Source organism: Neocloeon triangulifer, unplaced genomic scaffold, assembly GCF_031216515.1.
Source record: "Neocloeon triangulifer isolate White Clay Creek 2 clone unplaced genomic scaffold, ASM3121651v1 ptg000002l, whole genome shotgun sequence".
Classification (NCBI taxonomy): Eukaryota; Metazoa; Arthropoda; class Insecta; order Ephemeroptera; family Baetidae; genus Neocloeon; species Neocloeon triangulifer.
The window spans coordinates 699,293-720,232 of NW_026775545.1; the positions used below are offsets into that span (position 1 = coordinate 699,293).

The following is a 20,940-nucleotide window of genomic DNA, read 5'->3' on the forward strand; positions in this document are numbered from 1 at the left end:
CAATGAAAAATGCGTCAATTAAAACACAGTTTATCTTTTTTATTCAGAAAAGGATTAATTTAAAGTAATTAATTATATAAAATTGATTAAAGAATAGCTAATTTTTTTTTAAATTTACTCTTAAATTTCAAATTTAAATCACATGCATTTCTTGAAAATAAATATAAGACAACAATTAAAGAAATTCTTATAAACAAAGGAAGTTTTTCAGATTAAAATAAATAAAAATAAGTTTAGATTGAAATTGGGTTTTGCTGATAATATCAATTATTTCTTTTATTGAAAGAAGAGCAAACCAGAAAACATTCAATTGGTAGGCAATTGAAAACTTATTTCACTTTGGAAAAAGTTTCATTATTTTTCTTTTTGCTCTTTCCGCCCTAATTCTTATCAGTCCTCAATCGTGTTTCGTCAAAGGTTTCCTGCAATTCATCATTTCGCTCCGGCGCTGGATTTAATATGTTTTCCTTTTCCGAGGCGGCCGATTCGCCTTTGAGAGAGACACGAGCGAATATTCGGCCAAAACACACACAACTTTTATGATAATCAAAAGCGTCGTCGTCGTATCTGTGCGCCTCGCCGAGAGGCAACTGCTCGAAATATCATAAAAGAAGCGGGCGTCCGCCTTCGGCCGGCCGGCGTAATAACAACTTTGGCCGTAATTGAATATCTGATGTGGTTTGTGATGCGCGCGGCGCGGTCAATAGATCAAAGGAGCATCGCTCGCTGCGAAAGACCGACAGACGCGGTTCTCGTTCGTACTCGGGCGTAATTTTGCGAAATAATGACACGCTGAGAGAGAAACTGTTAGCGTAAGGAGTGTTTCTTCTGGGAGCAATTACTCCCGTTCTTAACCTTCTTCTTCGCCCTTTCTCTTACAAGTCAGCGCCCCTTTAATGTCGCACGGGCGGCAGAGCGAATTCTTCTCGCAAAAGGCTGCTGGAGCCGCTCTCTCTGCAATTAATTTCAGCCAGAGCACACTCGGCATACATGCACGCTCGTTAATTTCGTCTAATTTGAGTAATCGGATGATCAATTGGCGCGCGCACACCCGACGACAATTGCATTCTAGTTAGACGCATTGTAAGGAAATTAGTCTGTCTTGGGAATAATTACATATGTCTGTCTTTAGTAAGAATTGAAAACAAAATTTACTCTCAAAATTAATGAAATTATTTTCATGTATGCAAAAATATTACAAAATACTTGTTGCAATAGTGTATAAAATTATATCTATATAATAAATTTATTTAATTTTTGATGTAAAATAATGTTTTAATAAATTAATAAAATAATTACTAATTTTTAAGCTTTAATTAACATTAATTTTAATGATAATCTATATTTATTTTTATTTGAGAATACAAATTATCATTTAAAATAATGTTAATGAAACCGTAAAATTTAGTAATTATTTTATTCATTTATTAAATCATTATTTTACATTAAAAATTAAAATACATTTACTAAATAGATATAATTTTTTACACTAATGCGTCTGTTTAATGTTATTTAATATTAATAATAGAATATATTTCATGTTTTATTACTTTATTATTATTATTATTATTACTTATTTACTTTAATTTTTACTGCATGATTAATTATCGTTATTTATTTTTCAAATTTCTTGCATCAAACTTTTAACATTCAACTGTTGAAAACAATTTCTATGAATTGTTGAACAAACCGGCACCACCATTAGCAAGAATTTTGCTGCCTTGGATAGCTATTTTCTTTTTAATAATATTTTATTTTAAAAAACTTATTAAAAATTATTTAAATATTAAATTATTTATTTTCATTAAGATAATTTATGAAAATTAGGGAAATCGATATTTCAAAATTTAAAAAGAGATTATTATTTTGCTCATAAAAGAATATAAATCTTGAATAATGAGACTTCAACTTTGTATTTTGATCACGAGCCGTGTACATTCATAAAGAGCGATGCCATTAATGAATATTTAAGCTGCAGCGTCTCCTCTAGCGCCGCACCGTAATTTCCTCTTGATTTAATTTCTTAACAAAATTGCGGCTTGAATGAAGAGATCAAATTCGCTCGCAAATCCTTTTCTCCTCGTCTTACACTCTTCCTGCGGTTTCTTAATCCGACGCCCAGAGAATCTCTGGCGCGATATTAACTTTCCTCTCCTCTGTCTGGCGGCTGCACAGGCGGAAAAGTTAATAAATGCGAGATTGCCCAAAACTAGCTCGCGCAAAGATGAGAGCAGGCGGAGTTTAACATAATTAAAAACATGTTTATAAATTAAAATGCTCGAGCGAGCGAGCTAGCAAACGCCGCCGGTGTAAAATGCACGTCATATAAAAGAGCAGCCACTCTCATGACTCACGGGCTGAATAAATTAAATTGTAATGCTGGAGAAATTAAAGCCTTAAAAGTTGCCGGCAATATTTCCGCCGGCGTGCAGACTCGTAAAATGTTTATCTCTTCTTATCTTGCTTGGTCCGGGCAGTAAATTATTTAACGACAACTTCACTAAATATGCGCAGCAACGACGGAAAAATTTTAATTAATGCAAAAGGTTGGGCCTTCTTTCATGACGAGCGGTGATAAAAATGAAAAAAATAAAACATACAATTTAATTTAAGCGGTGACGTGCCAAAGACGGAGAAATCTAATTACACCTGTCAGGATTCCATACATGTCAGGAGAATAATTATCAGAAATAAAAAATAGGTATGCAACCGGCACGACCCCGCCGTCCTGCCGGCTGCCTAACTCGTAATGGCTTAGAAACAATGTTGAAACGACCGTAAATTACACCCTTGATGGCCATGATGTGACCAAGGTTTCTGGTGTATTTCGCTAATCGAGGGCAATTATTTTGTTTCAGGGAGCCTCTTCGAGCCTAGTGGTGAAGTTTGCAGACACTGAGAAAGAACGCCAGTTGAGACGTATGCAGCAAATGGCCGGCAACATGAGTCTCCTCAACCCTTTCGTTTTCAACCAGTTCGGCGCTTACGGAGCTTATGCACAGGTTAGTTTCTTAAAATTAAAATCTAAATGATCTGAATCTAACCCTTTCTTCTCTATTTTCCAATTTAAAAAATTGTGTATATTGACCGAGAAGAATAAACAATAATAATAAAATATAATTCTGTATTTTTTGTCATTTTATCTGGTGAATTATTATTTTTATGGAAAATTTCAGTGCGACGGATTGCAGCAGCAGGCAGCCCTGATGGCCGCGGCTACTGCGCAAGGTACCTTCATAAACCCCATGGCGGCGCTCGCATCCCAGATGCCTCATGGCGCCCTCAATGGTATGGCGAACCCTGTCGTGCCTCCTACCTCAGGTTCGAGTGCTAACAACTTGATGTGTTAGAGCTGCTTATAAATGTTTAGTGTCAATGTTCACCTAAAAATATGTGTTGCTCCTCAAAATTTCATTATATTCAAATCTGTAAATAGAAATTTAATTTTCCTTTTTTGCATTAGTTGAAAAAAATCTACCATTTATAGATCTGATAATTTGTATCTTAACCAAGTTTGTCGAGCTGCTTTGCTTTTCACAAAATCTCAGTTGGCTTTTGCACGTCGGTGTCTCTTTCCCGAAGACGAAATCACAAAACTCGCTTTGCATCTCTCCCTTTCATATATCTGTCTCTCGAACTTTCTCCGTGTGTTTGTACCTTTAATGCTCAGCTTGTGAGAGTTTTAGCCGAATCGTACGATCAGATCGGTTATTCGAGCGTACATTTCCATACGCATACTCAATATTAATTTGCATCCAGAGCTGTTTACATTCGTGATCTGCTCACATCACACTCCTCCGAGTTTAGCGTACGTGTTTGGCGTTCTAGACGCGACGCAGTTATATATTTTAGCATCAGTCTGAGATTTTGTGTTTGTTACTTTGATATTTATGATCAGAAAGGTGACGAAAATGAAAAAAAAAAAATAGTTGGATGAGTGGAATAGGCTCTTTAAACATATTTTTGACGAAATACTTTTAAAGGGTCTATGGCGATGATTTAATGTTTGTCTTTCTTCTTCTTCGATGCAGGAGCGGGTACAGGTCAGCCTGTGAACGGGGCTATCCCCAGCCTTCCCTCCCCCACCATGCCCAACTTCAATATGGCGGCACAAACCCCTAACGGTCAACCCACCCCAACCGACCCTGGGGTCTATACTAATGGCATGCCACAAACGTACCCTGCACGTAAGTATCTTTTTTCAGCTTCTCTTTCTTTATCTCTCTCTTTCTATCTATTTCTCTCGTTCGGTGTCACGTCCATCGAGGTATATTTTAATTTCAACACAAACTGAGCATTACTTCAGGACGAAAGTTTTAACTCAATATTATTATTTCACGCTAATTTCACAAGCAAAACGTATATATATTCTCTTCTGCTGTCAGACTACTTCTTTCATTCGCTTCTCGGTGTTGTAATCTTGAGTCGGTGTCCGCCCGGTGTGTTTACTTAATTTTCTTTCCACGAAAAAAAATCCACTTATATTTTTTCCTGATCAAAAAGGCGCGGGAACAATCTAGACTAGTGAATTTCCGCGCCTACTATATATTTTGTGCAAATAAATTTTATCCTAGTGTTTGTTGATTTTATTAATATATAATAATTAATTAATTCGGTGTGATATAATTTCTTAACATGGGTAAAGACAGTGTATTTATGAGTGTACACTTTGTTCTATGTGTAGATGGCCTTCACCTGTCCATTTCAGCCCAAGGTATGCCGAACGGAGAGGCGGCTCTGCAACACGCAGCCTACCCTGGAATGCAGCCGTACCCCGGAGTCGGTATGTTGGCCCCTTCAAATGACCAAAAGTGTTTTATTTTTATATATATTCATATGATCGTTAATCGTTGCGACAACCACAATATCAAATCTTGTTTTGCAATTTCATTCATTGTTCTGACACGGTGTTCCTCATTCTGATTCCGTGCGTGTGCGTGTTTTGGTTCGCGTCTGCCCACTAGTTTACCTGTTCGTGTTTGTCTGCATGCTTTGGTTATTTCATTTAATTTTTAAATTTACAAAGGTTCACTTAAACCTGGCTGATCAAATCAATCAGAATTACAACCAAAATTTAATACAAACCAGGATCTTCAGTGTCCTTTTTAAAATCATTTTGAAGTTCTCACGAGAGACGTAAGTACTGTTGGCTTGCACGTTGCATTGTGCTTATAAAATAAAATAAATCAATTTTTTTTAATCATTTCATTTATAAATTTTTTTAATGTGTGTTTGTGTTTTGAGCGCTCTGAATGTTGATGTGCTCTTTTCTTTCCGTAGCTTCTCTCCGTGCCTCCGTGTGTGCATTTTTTAGTTTTCGAAAGAAAATAATTTCGAATTCGACTTCATATACGAAACTCCTGTAGTCTTTCTAATTTCTCAACACTTTCTCCTTCTATCTCTGAACCGACTTTCACTAAATCTTGTCAGATAAATGTGATAAATACAAGCAAAAATACAAATCACTTGAACAATCTGTGGTGTCCATCGACTCGGATCCGATCAGTGCTTCTATCAGTGTCACAAACACACATCTCGATCCATATTAATTTATCAATAGTAGTGAAAATGAAAAAAAAAATTACATAACTGAAGCAAAAATCATTGTAAAAGAGTAACAAGTACTTTAATATGAGAAAATAACTTAAGATTTAGAGTACTCGTGTAATAAATGTGTGTCATAAAAAAAAATATCTTGTCGGCAGCTTATCCCGCAGTATACGGCCAGTTCACGCAAGCTATTGCCCAACCCATTACGGCAGTTCCCCCTACTCAGAGGGAAGGTAAGGATGCCATGCATAATTAGAGGTCACATGATCAACAATCTCTCTCTCACTCTCTCTATCTTCACCAACTCCACGTGTACGCGAGAGAGAGACCCCTTTTGTGTTTACTCGACAGAGTCATATAATATTATATACATAGTTGATAGCCGCAATTTCCCGAAACCCTCAGTTGAATAGGCCATAGTATTTTAGCAAATTTTACTACCCATATTATATAGTTCTGCTCTCACATTATTTAAATATACATTTATATTTTTTGCATTTCTGCATCTCTTACATATTTTCTGTGTGGTTCATATATGAGTGTCTTTTGTTTTGATTATTTTAATCTCACCCTTGGTTCATTCCACAAATCTCGGTATATATATTTTAATGTGCCTTGATGTGCGATATGGATGTGTACTTTCCTTGATCTTTAGAAAACACATATATAATTATTTTTTATTTTCCTCTTGACCACCACTGCTAGGGAAAAGCAAAGTTACCCAAGTTGATGTTTCTCTGCACAGTTTTTTATTTTGCTAAGATGTTTGCTCTCACAAATTACATTTTTCAAATTCGTAGCTTCTGCGCCCATCGGGACGAACCGTCCGTAATTGGCTCCTCTTTTAATTAAATCCCTCTATCTCTCTATCTCTCTCTCTCCCGCCTGTCTGAGATTTGCCATCCATTTCGATTGAGAAAACAATAGAGCCCTCTTCGATCAGTTATCCAATATGAAGGGCCAGATGAAGTTCTCTCGTTGTTGCCCCACCGACCCTGTGCTAATAACCCTTTCTCTATTTGATCCAGGGTGTTCGATCTCGGGACCAGAGGGGTGCAATCTCTTCATCTACCACTTACCTCAAGAGTTCGGAGACGCCGAGCTTATGCAAATGTTCCTTCCGTTCGGAAACGTCATCAGTTCAAAAGTCTTTATCGACCGGGCAACGAACCAGAGCAAATGCTTCGGTGAGTTTCCATTACGCGTTTTCTGATTGCAAACGTTCTAATGCACGCACTTTGCGCCGAAACAGGTTTCGTCAGCTTCGACAACCCTGCGAGCGCCCAGGCAGCCATCCAGGCTATGAATGGCTTCCAGATCGGCATGAAGAGACTCAAAGTGCAGCTCAAGAGGCCCAAGGACGCCAACCGTCCTTACTAACCTCACTTTCAACCTAGGGACCGATCACTTTGTGTGAATGGTATATTTGACTTTCTTTTATTATAATATTCATTTTCAACGAAAATAAAAAATAGATGCTGATGGAATAAAAAGGGAATAAATCAAGAAATAATAGAATGAGATGAAAATTTATTCCATATTTAAAGATTAATTTTCAATAAAGTTGTTATGGAATTCAAGATATAATATAAATCTTGGTGATTTCAGACCGAACATTGCAATGAAAAGTTCGTGTCGGTCACCAACATAGATTTTCCATCAGTCAAATTTTTTAATAAATATGCAACCTGCACGACACGCCTGTCAAGAGATTGCATAGATATCTAAAGGAAACATTTTTTCCAAATCAATTTTTTTCATGTATGACTAGAGTAGAATAAACAACAACAATAATAATAATAATAATAATAATAATAATAATAATAATAATAATAATAATAATGATAATAATAATAATAATAATAACAATAATAATAATATGAAATTAGGCAACTCATTGTCATTTGTGTTTTACTTTACGGAATTAAATTTCAAAATAAATATATTTTAAATTCATTAATTAAAATAATATTATCATATTTAATATAAATAAAATATTTATATCAATTATAAATCACTGTTTGTTTTTTTTTTTAATTGATCAAACTCTATAATTTATTTTAAGAATAAATTCTTTTTTACCAATTTTATTTTAAATTTATTTATAAATAATCAGTGTTTCAACGATTAAAAAGCATCTCTCTTGAAATTGACAAATTTATTTTATACGCTGTGTCATTTGGTCGAACCTGTTGAAAGGGCGACTAAAAATTGAGCGCGCGTGGCACACGGCCAAGCCAATTAAACATTTGCCAAGCTTTGGCGAGAGGAACACGCGCAGCAACAGGTTTTGGAGCTCACAATATTATACGGTTCGTTCTCTCCACCCCGACGAGAGCTTTAAAGAGACCTGTTGCTGGCGTGAGTGCTGGCGTGCGTCACGCCACCCTGCGAGTCGAAAACGTTGGAAAAAAAATAATACAACTTATAAATTTCTTGTGCTCGCAGGTGTGCCATGCAAGATTCGCTGAAATGCTTCTACTTCTCGCTCGGTGACACTTCTTCGCCAGGAGCGTACTTTGCGGCGACGACGCCCCCTTCTTCGTAAAATTAGCAAGATTGATTGGATGCGATTGCGGTTTATCATGAGAGAGAAGAAATTTGCCACGTTGACGACGAGCGTTTGCACGGACAATTGGCCGACGAATCGTCGCAACTGCTTTTGTACAGCTTGCCAAAGAGTTTTAAGACGTTGTTCTCGCTGCCCGCGGAAATCGGCGCCGATCGCCCGCCACCGACGACGGCGGAAACGCAGATGACCAAAGGATTGATTTGCGCCGCGAACGGACCTCACTGTGTGCATTTTTATGTCGTCGGATATACGAGTGGGCGATTAGTCGACTGCGCGCGGAACAAATCGCAAACAGAAAAAAAATATTCTGATCATGATGATGAACAGTGTTGACGTATATGCGCATTATTATATATTATTACTACTGACAATTGAGAAAGAGATGATCATATAGTCATTCTAGAGTTCTTTAGCGCGGGAGAAAACACACTCACACAACATTACCCTTAGGCAAACTAACTACTAGTAGCGAGTAGGCGAGGAATCGAGATGATAAAAAAGTATTATTCTTAATTAAGGTTAAATACATATACATTAAAAAACGACAAGGTTTAAAGAGAGGAACCCATCAGCCCCGAAGTTTCCTGCCCTGTAATTGTAAAAAGTCGCTCTTTTACTCTATATTCCTGTCTCACTCTCTCTCACACACACACGCGATTATTATGATAATATGCATAAAACAATTCAATGATGATGATAAATAATTAAAATATTTACATGACGAGGTTTAAATGCTGTAAGATAAAACAAGAGTGATCCATTGAGATGCATCTAGATAAGCACTTTGACTTATGATTAAACAAAATATTGTTGTGTAAAATTAATTAATTAATTAATTGACTAACATTAACTCCATCTCTGTGAATTATCACGATTTTGTATGATTTCCCACCAACGTGCTGCCGCCACTTTTGTTGCTTGTTCAGCTGTGATAATTGCGCGCATTTTGAGTGTTACACAATCTCGCTGTGTTAATTTTTATTCGGCTCCTGCGTTGATTGTTCTCCGACTGCAAGGTGTACATTAGCCAATTCTGTTGATTTGTTAAAAACGGCGCACCGCCAATCACTTTTCTCAGTTTTCTCGAATGTTGTGTTAATTTCCTGCATTACGAACACACACACGTGTAAAAACTGAGGCTTATAATAGAGTTGTGCAAGCGGCAGAAGGATTTATTCAGTAATTCAGCTGCCCAGAATTTTTATTGTAAAATTAAGTCGATTGATTCTTGTTTGCTAATAGTTAAGTCAGGGTTATGAGCCGGCAGAAGAGCCATTATTTGCGTGTGGAAATTAAACGGTGTGCATTATTTTCTAGTTCATTTGTCCAGAGTACAATATTATATAAACATGCGACTAATTTTCCTCCATTCCATTATTGGAATTAATTAGTAATTTGACTTTTGAGTACTTAGAAGAAGCGTAATTATGTACATAAAAATAACCTCAAGCTACTCTCAGCATTATATTATATGAAAAGCGTATGAAGTTGATCATTAGCCATACATCTTGAATTGCTATTTAAGGTTAAAAAAGCAAAACATAGCCTTACAAGGCTGACACACTGCTGTAAAATGAGTTATTTCGTGCGCGCATCAGTTGACAGAAAATATCACAAGGTACAAAAAAAAAGTAAAGAAATTTTGGTGGTCAATGATATATTTTTATTATCAGCGCAGGGCTATAAACATTTAGCATACCTCTTTAGTCGAGTTGCTTTGATCTCGCTACTTTCGGATATAATTCTAGTCAGTCTCATGATGAGTGAAAATTTTGAAATCAAAAAGCCCGGATTAGCAAAACGTTGTTGAGAGAAACTGCTGGCAGAAACATTTCGATGTCGTGTGGAAAGATTCTTTGCTTTTCAGTAGTTTTGCGCAGTCACTTTTTATTTAATCGCGTTTCAAGAAGAAGGCGTTTGACAACCAGTGTAAGAGAGATATCAGTTTGCTGCTTAAAATATAATCGAGAGAAACGATGGGATAATATCCTTAATAGTCGCGAGAATTTGTCTTTAAGGACTAGGTTTAGGTCTATAATGATACGAGTATAAAAAGAGGTTTCTTTTAGCGTCTCAGCGCGAGTTACTCTCTCTCACTATCCCTTAATTATTGCTCTTGATTAAGAAAATCGTAAACTTATTCTTGCAGTAGCTGAAGAAAGCAGTTCAGTCTGTTTATCGATAAGATTCAACTTTGATAAGAAAGTATAATTACGACACTGTGAAGATGCATTTTTCAAGCCCCCCGTTTAAACAGCCGTACTATTACGCATAATATAAATTGTGTAAAGAAAAAAACAGCAATGCAAGTGATCTTGGATACAGGGTATGCTTTTACTTCATAGTTAATCATGTCTGTGTTTTTCTGTCAACAAAATCTTAAATAGCGAAAGAGGTATTTCCAAGCGTAATTTGATAGGAAAAAGTGTTGAATTTCTTATGACAAGGTAATTTTTTTAAAACACGAGTCGTAAATAAAAGGATTGACAGTAGTGTGCACGCGTATATAATTAAACCTGCAAAAATCATATTATATAAATAGCTCAAAAAACAAACAACTTATTTGTACACACATAACACACGAGTCAATGTAGCGCGCGCTTGCTGAGGAAACGCACGTTTGTTTTCCACCTATCCCGTCTGTCTTCTCTTTGCTACTTTCGCTTCAAATAATAAAAAATTATACATAAAATTTAACTCAATCGAACACACGGTAGGATAGGTGAGATGGAAAATGGTGCGTGGACACGACGCATATGAGACAGCACATTTTTAGAGAGAGAAATAACACGAAATCAAACTGCAAAAAATGTAAAAATCAAGAAAGAAAAAAAGAAATTAGCCCCTTAAATGCTACACTTCATAAATACACACACACTGGATACAAACAACACATTTTAAAATATGGGGGTATGGATATGAGAAAAAAAAATCAGACAAAATTATTAAGTATGTAAGTAGAAAGACTGACTTTTTTACATACTAACGTTAAAAAGGAGAAAACGCGAGGTTGATTGACTACTTTTGCTAACCGTCTCTGTACGACAAAGATTCGATGTTGCATAGTTGGCAAATTAGCAACTGAAAACAAACTCTCTCCTGAAATCAGCAGCTTGGTAGAAACAGTTTGATTAATTAACGAATAGTGTTCAAGAGAAAGTCTCAAAAAGCCACTTCAATCATCACTCGGTGTGTCTCTCAGCTAGAATCGGACCTTTTCCGTTAGGGAAGCATTCTTCATAAAAAATAAATCTCTCACTTCTCGCTTTTGGTTTCTTGGATGCCTTGTAAATAGAGACAGGAATGCAAATCGTGTAAATAAACGCGCATTGTAATCGAATAACAATTGTAATTAAAAATACCCCACGGAATTACAAAGATGACGCAACCATCTCTCTTGTGACTTTGGAAGTGTGTGCGAAAAAGTGCATCATCTCTCGTTGAGAAAAATCATATGGATAATTTGCGTTTGAAAATATTACATGAAATTCTTTCCGAATCAAAGTGATCAATCGCGATTTATAATGACGTGGGATTATAAAAAAAAAACACACACAAATCAAGACAAAAAAGTTAAGAAAAAAGGACAGCTTTAATACATGTACGTGTGGCGAACGCACTTTTAAAAGGAAAACCAATCACAGAAATACTCTCTTGTTTAAAATACAAAAAAAAGATATGGAATAAAATAAAAAACGCCTGATCCTCGATGGTATTGAAAATAATTGTTTATCCCATGGTTGTTGTTGTCTTTTCAATGTTCCGCTCGCTTCTCAAAGCAGTGCGACGCCTCCGTGCGTTGCATTCTCACAAGAGACAATAATAATGATTATTAATTTAAAAAGGAAAATACACTCATACGCTCTCTTGCTTCAAATGACAAAAGAAAAATGACCGAAAGAATCTCCAAAGTGGTGCTGCAGTCCTTGTTTCCCTCGGTTAAACCAAAACTAAAAAATGGAGCATTTGAAAAATGCCATATATACCGATTTGGACAAGCTGGACTAACTAAATAGAATATAATATATGCAATCATGGCATAAACGGTTGTTGGATCTCTCAAAAAACGGTTCAGTTTTCAACACAAATCTCCATACTCGGTTCTTGCGTTGCGCGATTTAGGTGTTTGCAAAGGATGAAACTTCTGTGATTCCACGTGTAAAAAGAACAAACGATGTTTTATCAGACCAAAAGTAATTAAAAACCCGCGAAAACCACTCAGTTCTTGGCGAATGACCTGCCGGCACGCGGCGACATCCCGTGTGTACCAATCATCGTGTGTATAATTAAATATCAGCAAGTGAAACTGTCTATTTTGGCAACTTGTGTCTGTAAATAATGCAACAAGCCCGCGATTGTGAAACTCCCGACACAGAAATGTGTGTGCAGATTTACGTAGATGAAAAAAAATTCACTCAATTACAAATCAAGTAGGCTTTTTTGAACTGCTGTGAGAAAAAAATTCAAGAAATATAAACAAAATCACACGTGCGTGGAGGGAAAAAATGATTAAAATACACACAAAAACGTCTCAGCATCTTTCTAAATACAGGTAGAGTGCATTCAAGAAGACCAGCGTCAGTATTTTTGAGAAGATGATTTCACTCAAATAGTGCCACAATTGTAAAATGTAAAACTAACTATATCGTGCTATGTAATTGAAGAACTGCTAAACACAGAAAATTATGGTGCGCGCTACAACTTTCAACGCAACACACTCTATATAACAAAACGGCTCACAGATTTTGACTCTCTTTTTTGTTATTTCGGTGTGTGTAACAATTTTATCTCTCTTTCTCTGTCAAAGCTTGCGAATGGGACTTGTTAGATCAGCCGAGATGATGATTTAGGAGAGAATTAAAAAATACAGATAGCTCAACCAATAATGGTTGAGGAAAAAAGTTTTAATTTCTTTTCAAGATTCGATTTAGCGTCCATCCAAACACTCAGACACACACTTCTCACTCTCTCATCCAACTGCATGGGGAAATCATCTCTGTTTATTAGCATATCAGAAACGAAACAACAACACAAAAGATGTTGGAGCTTGGAAACTCTTTTAATTAAAAAAAAACGATATAAAAAGAAAAAATATTATTATTATAAACTAATGATAAAAGCAACCAACAAACAAACTACACAACCTATACTTACTTAAAAAAATAAGAGAACATTGTGTTGTTAAAAAATGAAAAATAGGGAAAGGATACAATTGAGAGACGGGATTTTTTACATTGAGAAATTCAAAGGTATATAAAAATAAGAAAAGCATCTTCTTCTCTTTAAGACTATGATTATTATGCATACACACACACGCGCGCGCGCGTAAACTCTAAATATTTACAAAGGCATATAATGTAGATTGAATTTCGCCGTTTGATTAATCTTCAAATCGTATATATTTATTACTAATTATTTATTATTGTACTTATAATTATACCACACGCCACATACTACTTTCCTGACTCGATTTAAGCGTGAGATAATTAAAAATGAAACAAGGAGTACTTATAAGAAGAAAAATATTTAATAATATTGTAAGGACAATGTACACTCACACACACACACGCAACACACAACACTAGGACTTAAAGGGTTGACAAGAGCAAATCTAACTAAGGTTAATAGCGAGCGACTTGGATGCCTAGTTAGTAATCAATCTATCTCTTTCTCTCTCGCACTCTGCCGTGAAAGCGAACGAGGAAATGCGTGTTTGGCAGAAACAAAAAGAAAAAACGCGCGACGACAATGTTCCATTTCGTCCTTCAGACCAAAATTGCTGTAGCGAAAAGAGTGGGAGCTGAGAGGACAATTTTCATATGGGAGAAAACTATATAGTGATAGCAGCATTTTTTCCGAACATTGCTTTCGAAACATTTGATTGTGAAATGCTAAAAATGCCAAAACGGAAAACGCATTCTCATCATCATGTTAGAAGAAAAAAAAACGCAGAGAGCTATACAAAAGTTAACAAAAATAAAATCTACCGACAAAAACACGCGCGCGTGCAAAAATATCATTAAAATTATATATTTAAATAAGCAAAGAGGAAAGGAAAGTCACGAGTGGAACGGGAGAAAGAGGGATTGGCCGAAATTCGCCCAGAGAGAGTGCTAATGTAAAAAAAAAATGTTTGGAAATTGGGAAAAGTACTACTTTCTATACCTTACGGATACAAATGTGAAAATAAAAGCTAGCAACCGCCCAAATGTACAGTTACATTAATTATTAATTAACTAACGATGCAAAAACATGATGAGATACGGTTACATGAAGAACAAAAAAAAAAAGAATAAGAAGTAACTTATACTTGCATTGGTTTTTACTAAGGACATACACTCGACACACTCTCACACACAAACAAACACACACTACTCTCTATGAATTTCTTTAGCGAGCTATATTGCATTCGAGTACGAGAAGAATTATGATTATAAATTACGATTATATAGTTGAACGCGAGCGAGGTATATTAATTATTATATTATATTATTATATATGCGACGATTTAATAGTACACTTATTATATTAAAAATATGCGAGCAAACAACTTATCTGAACCCCAAAGTGCACCCGCCGCTACTTTCAGCAGTGATGCGACCGACGGTTTGATAAGTTTTTATTAAGGATAAAAATTAATGAAAGATTTCCCTGCGTAATTTTTTCCCGAATTTATGCAAATGAGAAAAAAGAAAGAAATGTCTTCACACATCCCCATTCTTTATAAAATATTTAAAAGATAACGATTGATTTTCTTATATAAGACTTTTTGTCTTTTCTAAGCAGAACACATGCGTTGCATCGAGCGGCGGCCGCGTGTTCGCCGGCCCGAGTGCCGTCGCCAGAACAAACGAGGGTCAAATAAAAAGAGTTGTAAAAAAAAGAGAAAATATTACTGATGAAACTGCGTGAAGCAAAGACGCAGCTTAGTTTGTTCGGCACATCGGAGGCCATTGCGTGGCGCCGCAGAGATAAAACCATTCTGTTTAGAGGGAGAAAGGAAACAAACTTTATAACGGAATCATATAAAATAAAGTTATAAAAATACAAAAAAAGAATATGTCAAATGTCTTTTATTTACTCTGCCATTCCTGATCAAAATAATAAGTCATCAATAAAACATAATTTTGTAGTTAGAATTTCACGATCGACATTGGAGATTTGAATTTAAAGTCGGCTTTTTCTCAATAAGTTTTATGAGTGGTTTAAGAAAAAAATAATAAATGATTTGGCTGGGGCTGCAGTCATAATTCATGAGCTGTGAAATTATTTTGACAAAAATTAGTACATAAATTAATTAAAAATTAATTGGTGAAAAAATTGTAAGCGAAAGAATTTTTGAGAAAAAAATTGAATACTTTTATAAAATTAATATTGTGCTAATTTTTTACCAAATAATTTTGCAGCTCATGAATTATGGCTTCGGTTGAAACATGCAGAGCAGGATATGGTTTTTTTTTTTAATAAACAACTCACAAAACCCATCAAGGAAAAGCCGGCTTCGAATTCAAATCACCAAAATTTATCATTTTTTTTATCCATGAAACAGTTCGATTATGAATATGCGGTTTTGCACGGACAAGGAACATTATGAAATAAGTGAAAGGCCGTAAATGGAAACAAGAAAATGTAAAACCGCAATAATCATCACATCAGCCTGATTGCGCAAGGCCACTGCTGACGTATCTCTTCCTATCCCACAGACGACTCAGTTACCATGCAGCATTCGCGCCAAACTTCAAGCCTGCAGGGAACGCTGACACCGCCCTTTCAAACTACCAACCAAAGCATATGAATGATCTAAGATAATCACTTCTATTTTTGACATAAATGCTTCAAATATAATTTTTTTAATTCGCAATTTATTGTAAAATGTAAATTCAAATAATTTTAATCCTTTATTCACGGTTTGTCTTATAGGAAATTGAAATACGTGATTGAGTTGATTTCTGTTATGTTGGCATCACTGCAGAGTTCGGACGGTCAACAACGGGAGTGATTCATTCGCAAGAAGTGAAGAAAGTCGAGTTTCCCGTGATGGAATACAACGTTTCATGGACGCCGAACGCGTTTTAGCGGCCGAATCAGCTTGCGGAGGTTGAGACAAGATTGAGAGGAAGTGATTTAAAGGCCGGACACGATGGCCAAAGACTACGACCACTTGTTCAAGCTGCTCATCATCGGCGACAGTGGTACGTCCACGCCTCTCCGACAGCTTTCCAAACACTGAATTCGCCAATTTTGGGCATCAATTCTCAGAAATCAAACGTCTCCGTCGATTTAGTTAAATTTACGCCTTCCTTTCTGATGGGAAATTTTGCTCTTAAGATAACGAAGTGGTCAAAGAAGGCCTCTAATTTTTGGTCCCGAGGGTGTGACGTCACGCAGATAATTCGCGACTTCCCACTTCATTAGACGATAAGATCGTGGAGCGGACGCGCTAATTTGTAAAAATTTGAATGTCCATTTGGCGGGTCCAGCTGCTGTTCATTCCTTTAAAAGCACAAAGCAGAATTTTGTAATAAATTTTCCATTTTTTTCTAGGTGTGGGCAAAAGCTCTCTTCTGCTGAGGTTCGCGGACAACACATTTTCAGGAAGTTACATCACAACGATCGGCGTCGACTTCAAGATCCGCACAGTCGATGTGGACGGCGAACGCGTCAAGCTGCAAATTTGGGACACGGCCGGACAGGAGCGCTTCAGGACCATCACCTCGACGTAAAATCCAAGTTTTTTTTAAATAAATCAATTTGTTTTCAATAAAAATTTTAATTCCAGCTACTATCGTGGCACACACGGTGTGATCGTAGTCTACGATGTTACCAACGGCGAGTCCTTTGCAAATGTCAAGCGGTGGCTCCACGAAATTGAGCAGAATTGCGAAGTAGTCAACAGGATATTAGGTCAGCACTCGAGATTACTTATGAAACCTTACAAATTTACTAATAACTCGAGCATATATTCTAATAATAATTATTCCAATGCTTTTTTGCATAAATATAACTACATCTTTTATCAAAAGTATTCAGTCAAGTGATTTACTGCATAAAAAAACTAATTAATTGCTATTTGTTGCTAAATAACAATGACATATTTGAAATTTATTTTTAAATAATTAATTAATCAATTAATGCTTTCAGTTGGAAATAAGAATGACTCTCCCGACAAGAAGGTTGTCCTCACGGAGGATGCGCAGAGATTTGCAGATCAAATGAACATTCAGCTCTTCGAAACGAGCGCGAAGGATAATATTAACGTTGAAGACGTAAGTATAAAAAACTGAACTTTAAAAGTAGACAAGTAGGGTTTTTTCTGTATAGGACGGGTTTAAAATAAGTTTCCTATCCCATGTAAATGCCAAATTTTAAGATGAAAATTCAATTAAATTTTCCGGAAAAAAATCGCACATATAAATAACGTACTGAAATTATACAGATTATTTTTTCTATGAAATTTTATTTCAAAATATTATATTAATTATTTTTTATTTCAACAATTTTAATAACAAAGTTTATTTAAAATTTATGGAATTAAATAAATTGTTTACATAAAAGAACAAAAGACTTAGTTAACCAAGGCTCAGTGCAACTGATGTGGTCTTTTTGATCTCGAAAGTTTGAGCAAAATTCCTGCTAGTGGCGGTGCCGTTTTGTACAACAATTCCTGTTTTTTCAAATAAATTTTTTTCAACAATTGAATTATGTGATGTAACAATTTTGACAATTAAACAAAAATAATAATAGAAAATATAAATAATGAAACATTAAAGTTAAAAAAAAATTAAAAAGAAATTAAATTTAACAGCAATTCATGTTCGTGCTTCAAATTCAACATAAAATTTGTGGATATTTGTCTAATTTTGATTTACTTTTCCAGATGTTCATGAGCATTACAAGACAAGTCCTGTATACTAAGAAAGAACGAAAGGAGCGGCAGAACCAGAGTGGTGAGACCGTCAAGATCGGCATGGGCGGCAAGTCTAGGAAAAGCAAGAGCAAGTGTTGTTAGCGAGACTGGCTGCCCATCTGCACGTCTTGCCAGCCAGCGAATTCCACCACATTTCCTCTTCTCTACTTCTTCAATCAATTGGTTGTGCGCGCGCAAATTTATAAAAAAAAAATATTAATATTATTTTCTACTCTGTTTAATCTGTGCCAAAATTGGTTCCTTATTTCTTTCGGCAAAAGAAGCTTCGTGTGGAATTCTTCGGCGATCACAACAGACAGTTTGTTAGTGCTCAAAAGTTGCCAGTTTTGAGATTTTAGTGACTTTTAAAATGAGTAGATGATACGACAGACTTTGAATTTATAATCAATGCGATTCAAAACAACTTATAATCCACATACCATGAACTTGCATAAGAAAAGTGCTCGTCCCTGGGCTCACTACATCATTCAATATTTTGCCCCAAGTCCAAATTTGTACCTATTTGTTGAATCCATACGTGCTGGACTTGATAAGAAGGGATGACAATTTATCACAAAGCAACCTTATGTATATCAAGAGTCATTCATTTTGCAAAGTATATAAAATTGTGTAAAAAGCTCGAACACCAAAAAATGAAGCTAATTAATAAACTTTTCATCACTCACCATGGCATGCATGTGAAACGCATTCTCTTAGCTGCGTCGCTAACAAGAATTATTCATTCCTCTCTCTCCTGAAACGTTATTCCCTCTTATATTCTTTAATTGTAATTTTAATCATGTCCTGTATGTGATTATATAATTATTTTGTCAACTGAATTGTGTTGAAACACTCGAGTATTTTAAAGCAATTTTAGCAATATTTTTTATTATTCCTCTCTGAAAGCAACATCTGTAATGAGCAGCTTGCAATTTTATGCAAACATATAACCGAGGCCTATTCGGATTTTGAAAGAAGAAGAAAAAAACTTGCATCTTTGGTGTCATATGTCTGTTGGTAGTGATTAAGGCGGGAAATGTGATGATTTTGTAAGAATTGGACCGATTTTGTACAATTTGTAGTCGCCACTCACTTTTGCAAAAATTTTGTCTTGGGAAAATTTGATCTTGTAAGGAGGTGTTGCCGAGAATCTAAAAATACACACACACATAATATATACTCTGAAGGTGTTTTTTATTATTCTCACTCGCGTCAGGGCAGTTGAGTTTGTTTATTTGTTTTGACAATGATGAGTGCTGCACTTCTATTTCTGTGCATATTAATTTTCAAGTAGTGGCAAATCTGGCGAGTCACTTGTCTGCATAAACCATTTCAGCTCATCTTGTCAAAATAAAATAAAGATTTTTGCTGCTTTCTGACATGCCATCACACAAATTTAATTTTTTTCTAAAGAGCAATTTTAACATATATTTTTGCACATTTTGCCTTATCATTTATCAGTTGATCATAAATAAAAATTTTAGTTACCAAATTTGGAAATAAGTAAAATCCGTCATTAATTTTTTGAAGAAATTAACACTAACAATAAGAGATGATCATGGAAATGAAGAGAGAACGGGCTTTTTCCTTGTTGTAAAAAACCCAATGTCTTCATAAATATCCATTAATTTTTACTCCCACGGATTCCAATCAAAAGTATTATTCGGCAATTTGCTCGAGATAAAGTTTAATAAATAAAATATTTGGTGGATTGAATTTAAATTCGGCTTTTCCTCGATGGGTTTTTTTGAGTTTTTATTGTTTAAGAAAAACAATATCCTGCTCTACATGTTTCGGCTGCGGGCTGCAGCCATAATTCATGAGCTGTGAAAAACATTTTGACAAAAATTAGTACAAAATTAAATATTTTTTTAAACTTATTTTTCTTTCAAATTGACAATTTTTCGTGATTGAATTTAAATTCAATCCACCATGAATCAACCCTCAATCGTGAACTTCTACTACAAAAATAAAATATTATTTAATATTTTTCCCATGTTATTCTTGAGCCCTAACCTAATTAATGCAACACATGAATTACGTTTGTATTATATTTAAATATTTTTATTTCTATTATTTTAATATTATAAATTTTTTAAACTAATATAAGTTATTATTCAATTACTTAAAACCTCAATTTAAATTAATTTAAAAATTAATGAAAAAAAAATTAGCTTACATGTAATTTTAATTTTACAAATCAATTACACATTATCTAATAATTAAAAATTATTTTTTATTAGTTATAAGGCTCAAAAATTAAATAATATTTTAATTTCATGTTACATTCGGAACAAAAATATTGCAAAATATATTTATTTCAACTTGAGTAATGCTTAAAATTTAACGCTATATTAAATTGAAACTAAAATTCCAAAATTATATTAATTAAATATTACCTAATTAATGTTTATTTCATCAAAAAATATTCTTGAAATTTAATAATTTAATTATTCGCTACTTTTACAGAAGAAGGATATTTTTAATGAAAATCAACATAAATGTGTAGAGAACAAACATATATATACGTCAATCATCTCCTTTCAATTAAGTCCACAATTCTAGTCACAAAAGGTCAGCCGGAAGAAGAAGAAACCCGATTCTTTTAACGGAAATCAAAGATATATCCAGTTCGTCCAGTTGCATCTGCGATTCCGCTCTCAAGCACCAAGGTGACTGCAATTGCAAATCGAGTAATGACCGGCAGCCCTGACAATTCGCATTCAAATCAAAAGCTGTATCAAATTATATTGCGCCGATTTCCGATATACCGAGTCTCGTGCTACATGGATAGGCTGCAATTAACAATCAAGTGGCACTTCTTGTCTCTGACGCAACGCGCGCACTTGTTGTTTTACTTTTAATTTTGCGTTTGTCTAGAGAGAGAGATCAGATGATCTAAACTCCTTTT

General features: G+C 35.1%; 2 protein-coding genes across 14 annotated transcripts in view; both read left to right on the plus strand.

Moving 5' to 3' along the window:
• LOC132202622 (CUGBP Elav-like family member 4) overlaps nt 1–10,317 on the plus strand; it is a 310,726-nt gene extending 300,409 nt beyond the window's left edge. For 7 of the 13 annotated variants that reach the window (XM_059629639.1, XM_059629662.1, XM_059629720.1 and 4 more), the window contains 8 exons: nt 2,859–3,002; nt 3,177–3,321; nt 4,032–4,187; nt 4,685–4,783; nt 5,706–5,783; nt 6,579–6,737; nt 6,803–6,970; nt 7,999–10,317. In XM_059629639.1, coding sequence (XP_059485622.1) covers nt 2,859–3,002; nt 3,177–3,321; nt 4,032–4,187; nt 4,685–4,783; nt 5,706–5,783; nt 6,579–6,737; nt 6,803–6,930 — 909 coding nt within the window. In that variant the 3' untranslated portion in view covers nt 6,931–6,970; nt 7,999–10,317. The remainder of the gene's footprint in view (nt 1–2,858; nt 3,003–3,176; nt 3,322–4,031; nt 4,188–4,684; nt 4,784–5,705; nt 5,784–6,578; nt 6,738–6,802; nt 6,971–7,998) is intronic. The other 6 variants (XM_059629647.1, XM_059629653.1, XM_059629701.1 and 3 more) reach the window with 6 other exon arrangements.
• A 5,787-nt stretch (nt 10,318–16,104) lies between these two features.
• On the plus strand, nt 16,105–18,561 carry LOC132203358 (ras-related protein Rab-35-like). The gene is made up of 5 exons (XM_059631078.1): nt 16,105–16,314; nt 16,667–16,841; nt 16,902–17,026; nt 17,264–17,388; nt 18,000–18,561. Exons 1-5 carry the CDS (start codon nt 16,263–16,265, stop codon nt 18,129–18,131), a joined length of 609 nt encoding a protein of 202 aa, XP_059487061.1. The 5' UTR covers nt 16,105–16,262; the 3' UTR covers nt 18,132–18,561.
• The last annotated feature ends 2,379 nt before the right edge of the window (nt 18,562–20,940 follow it).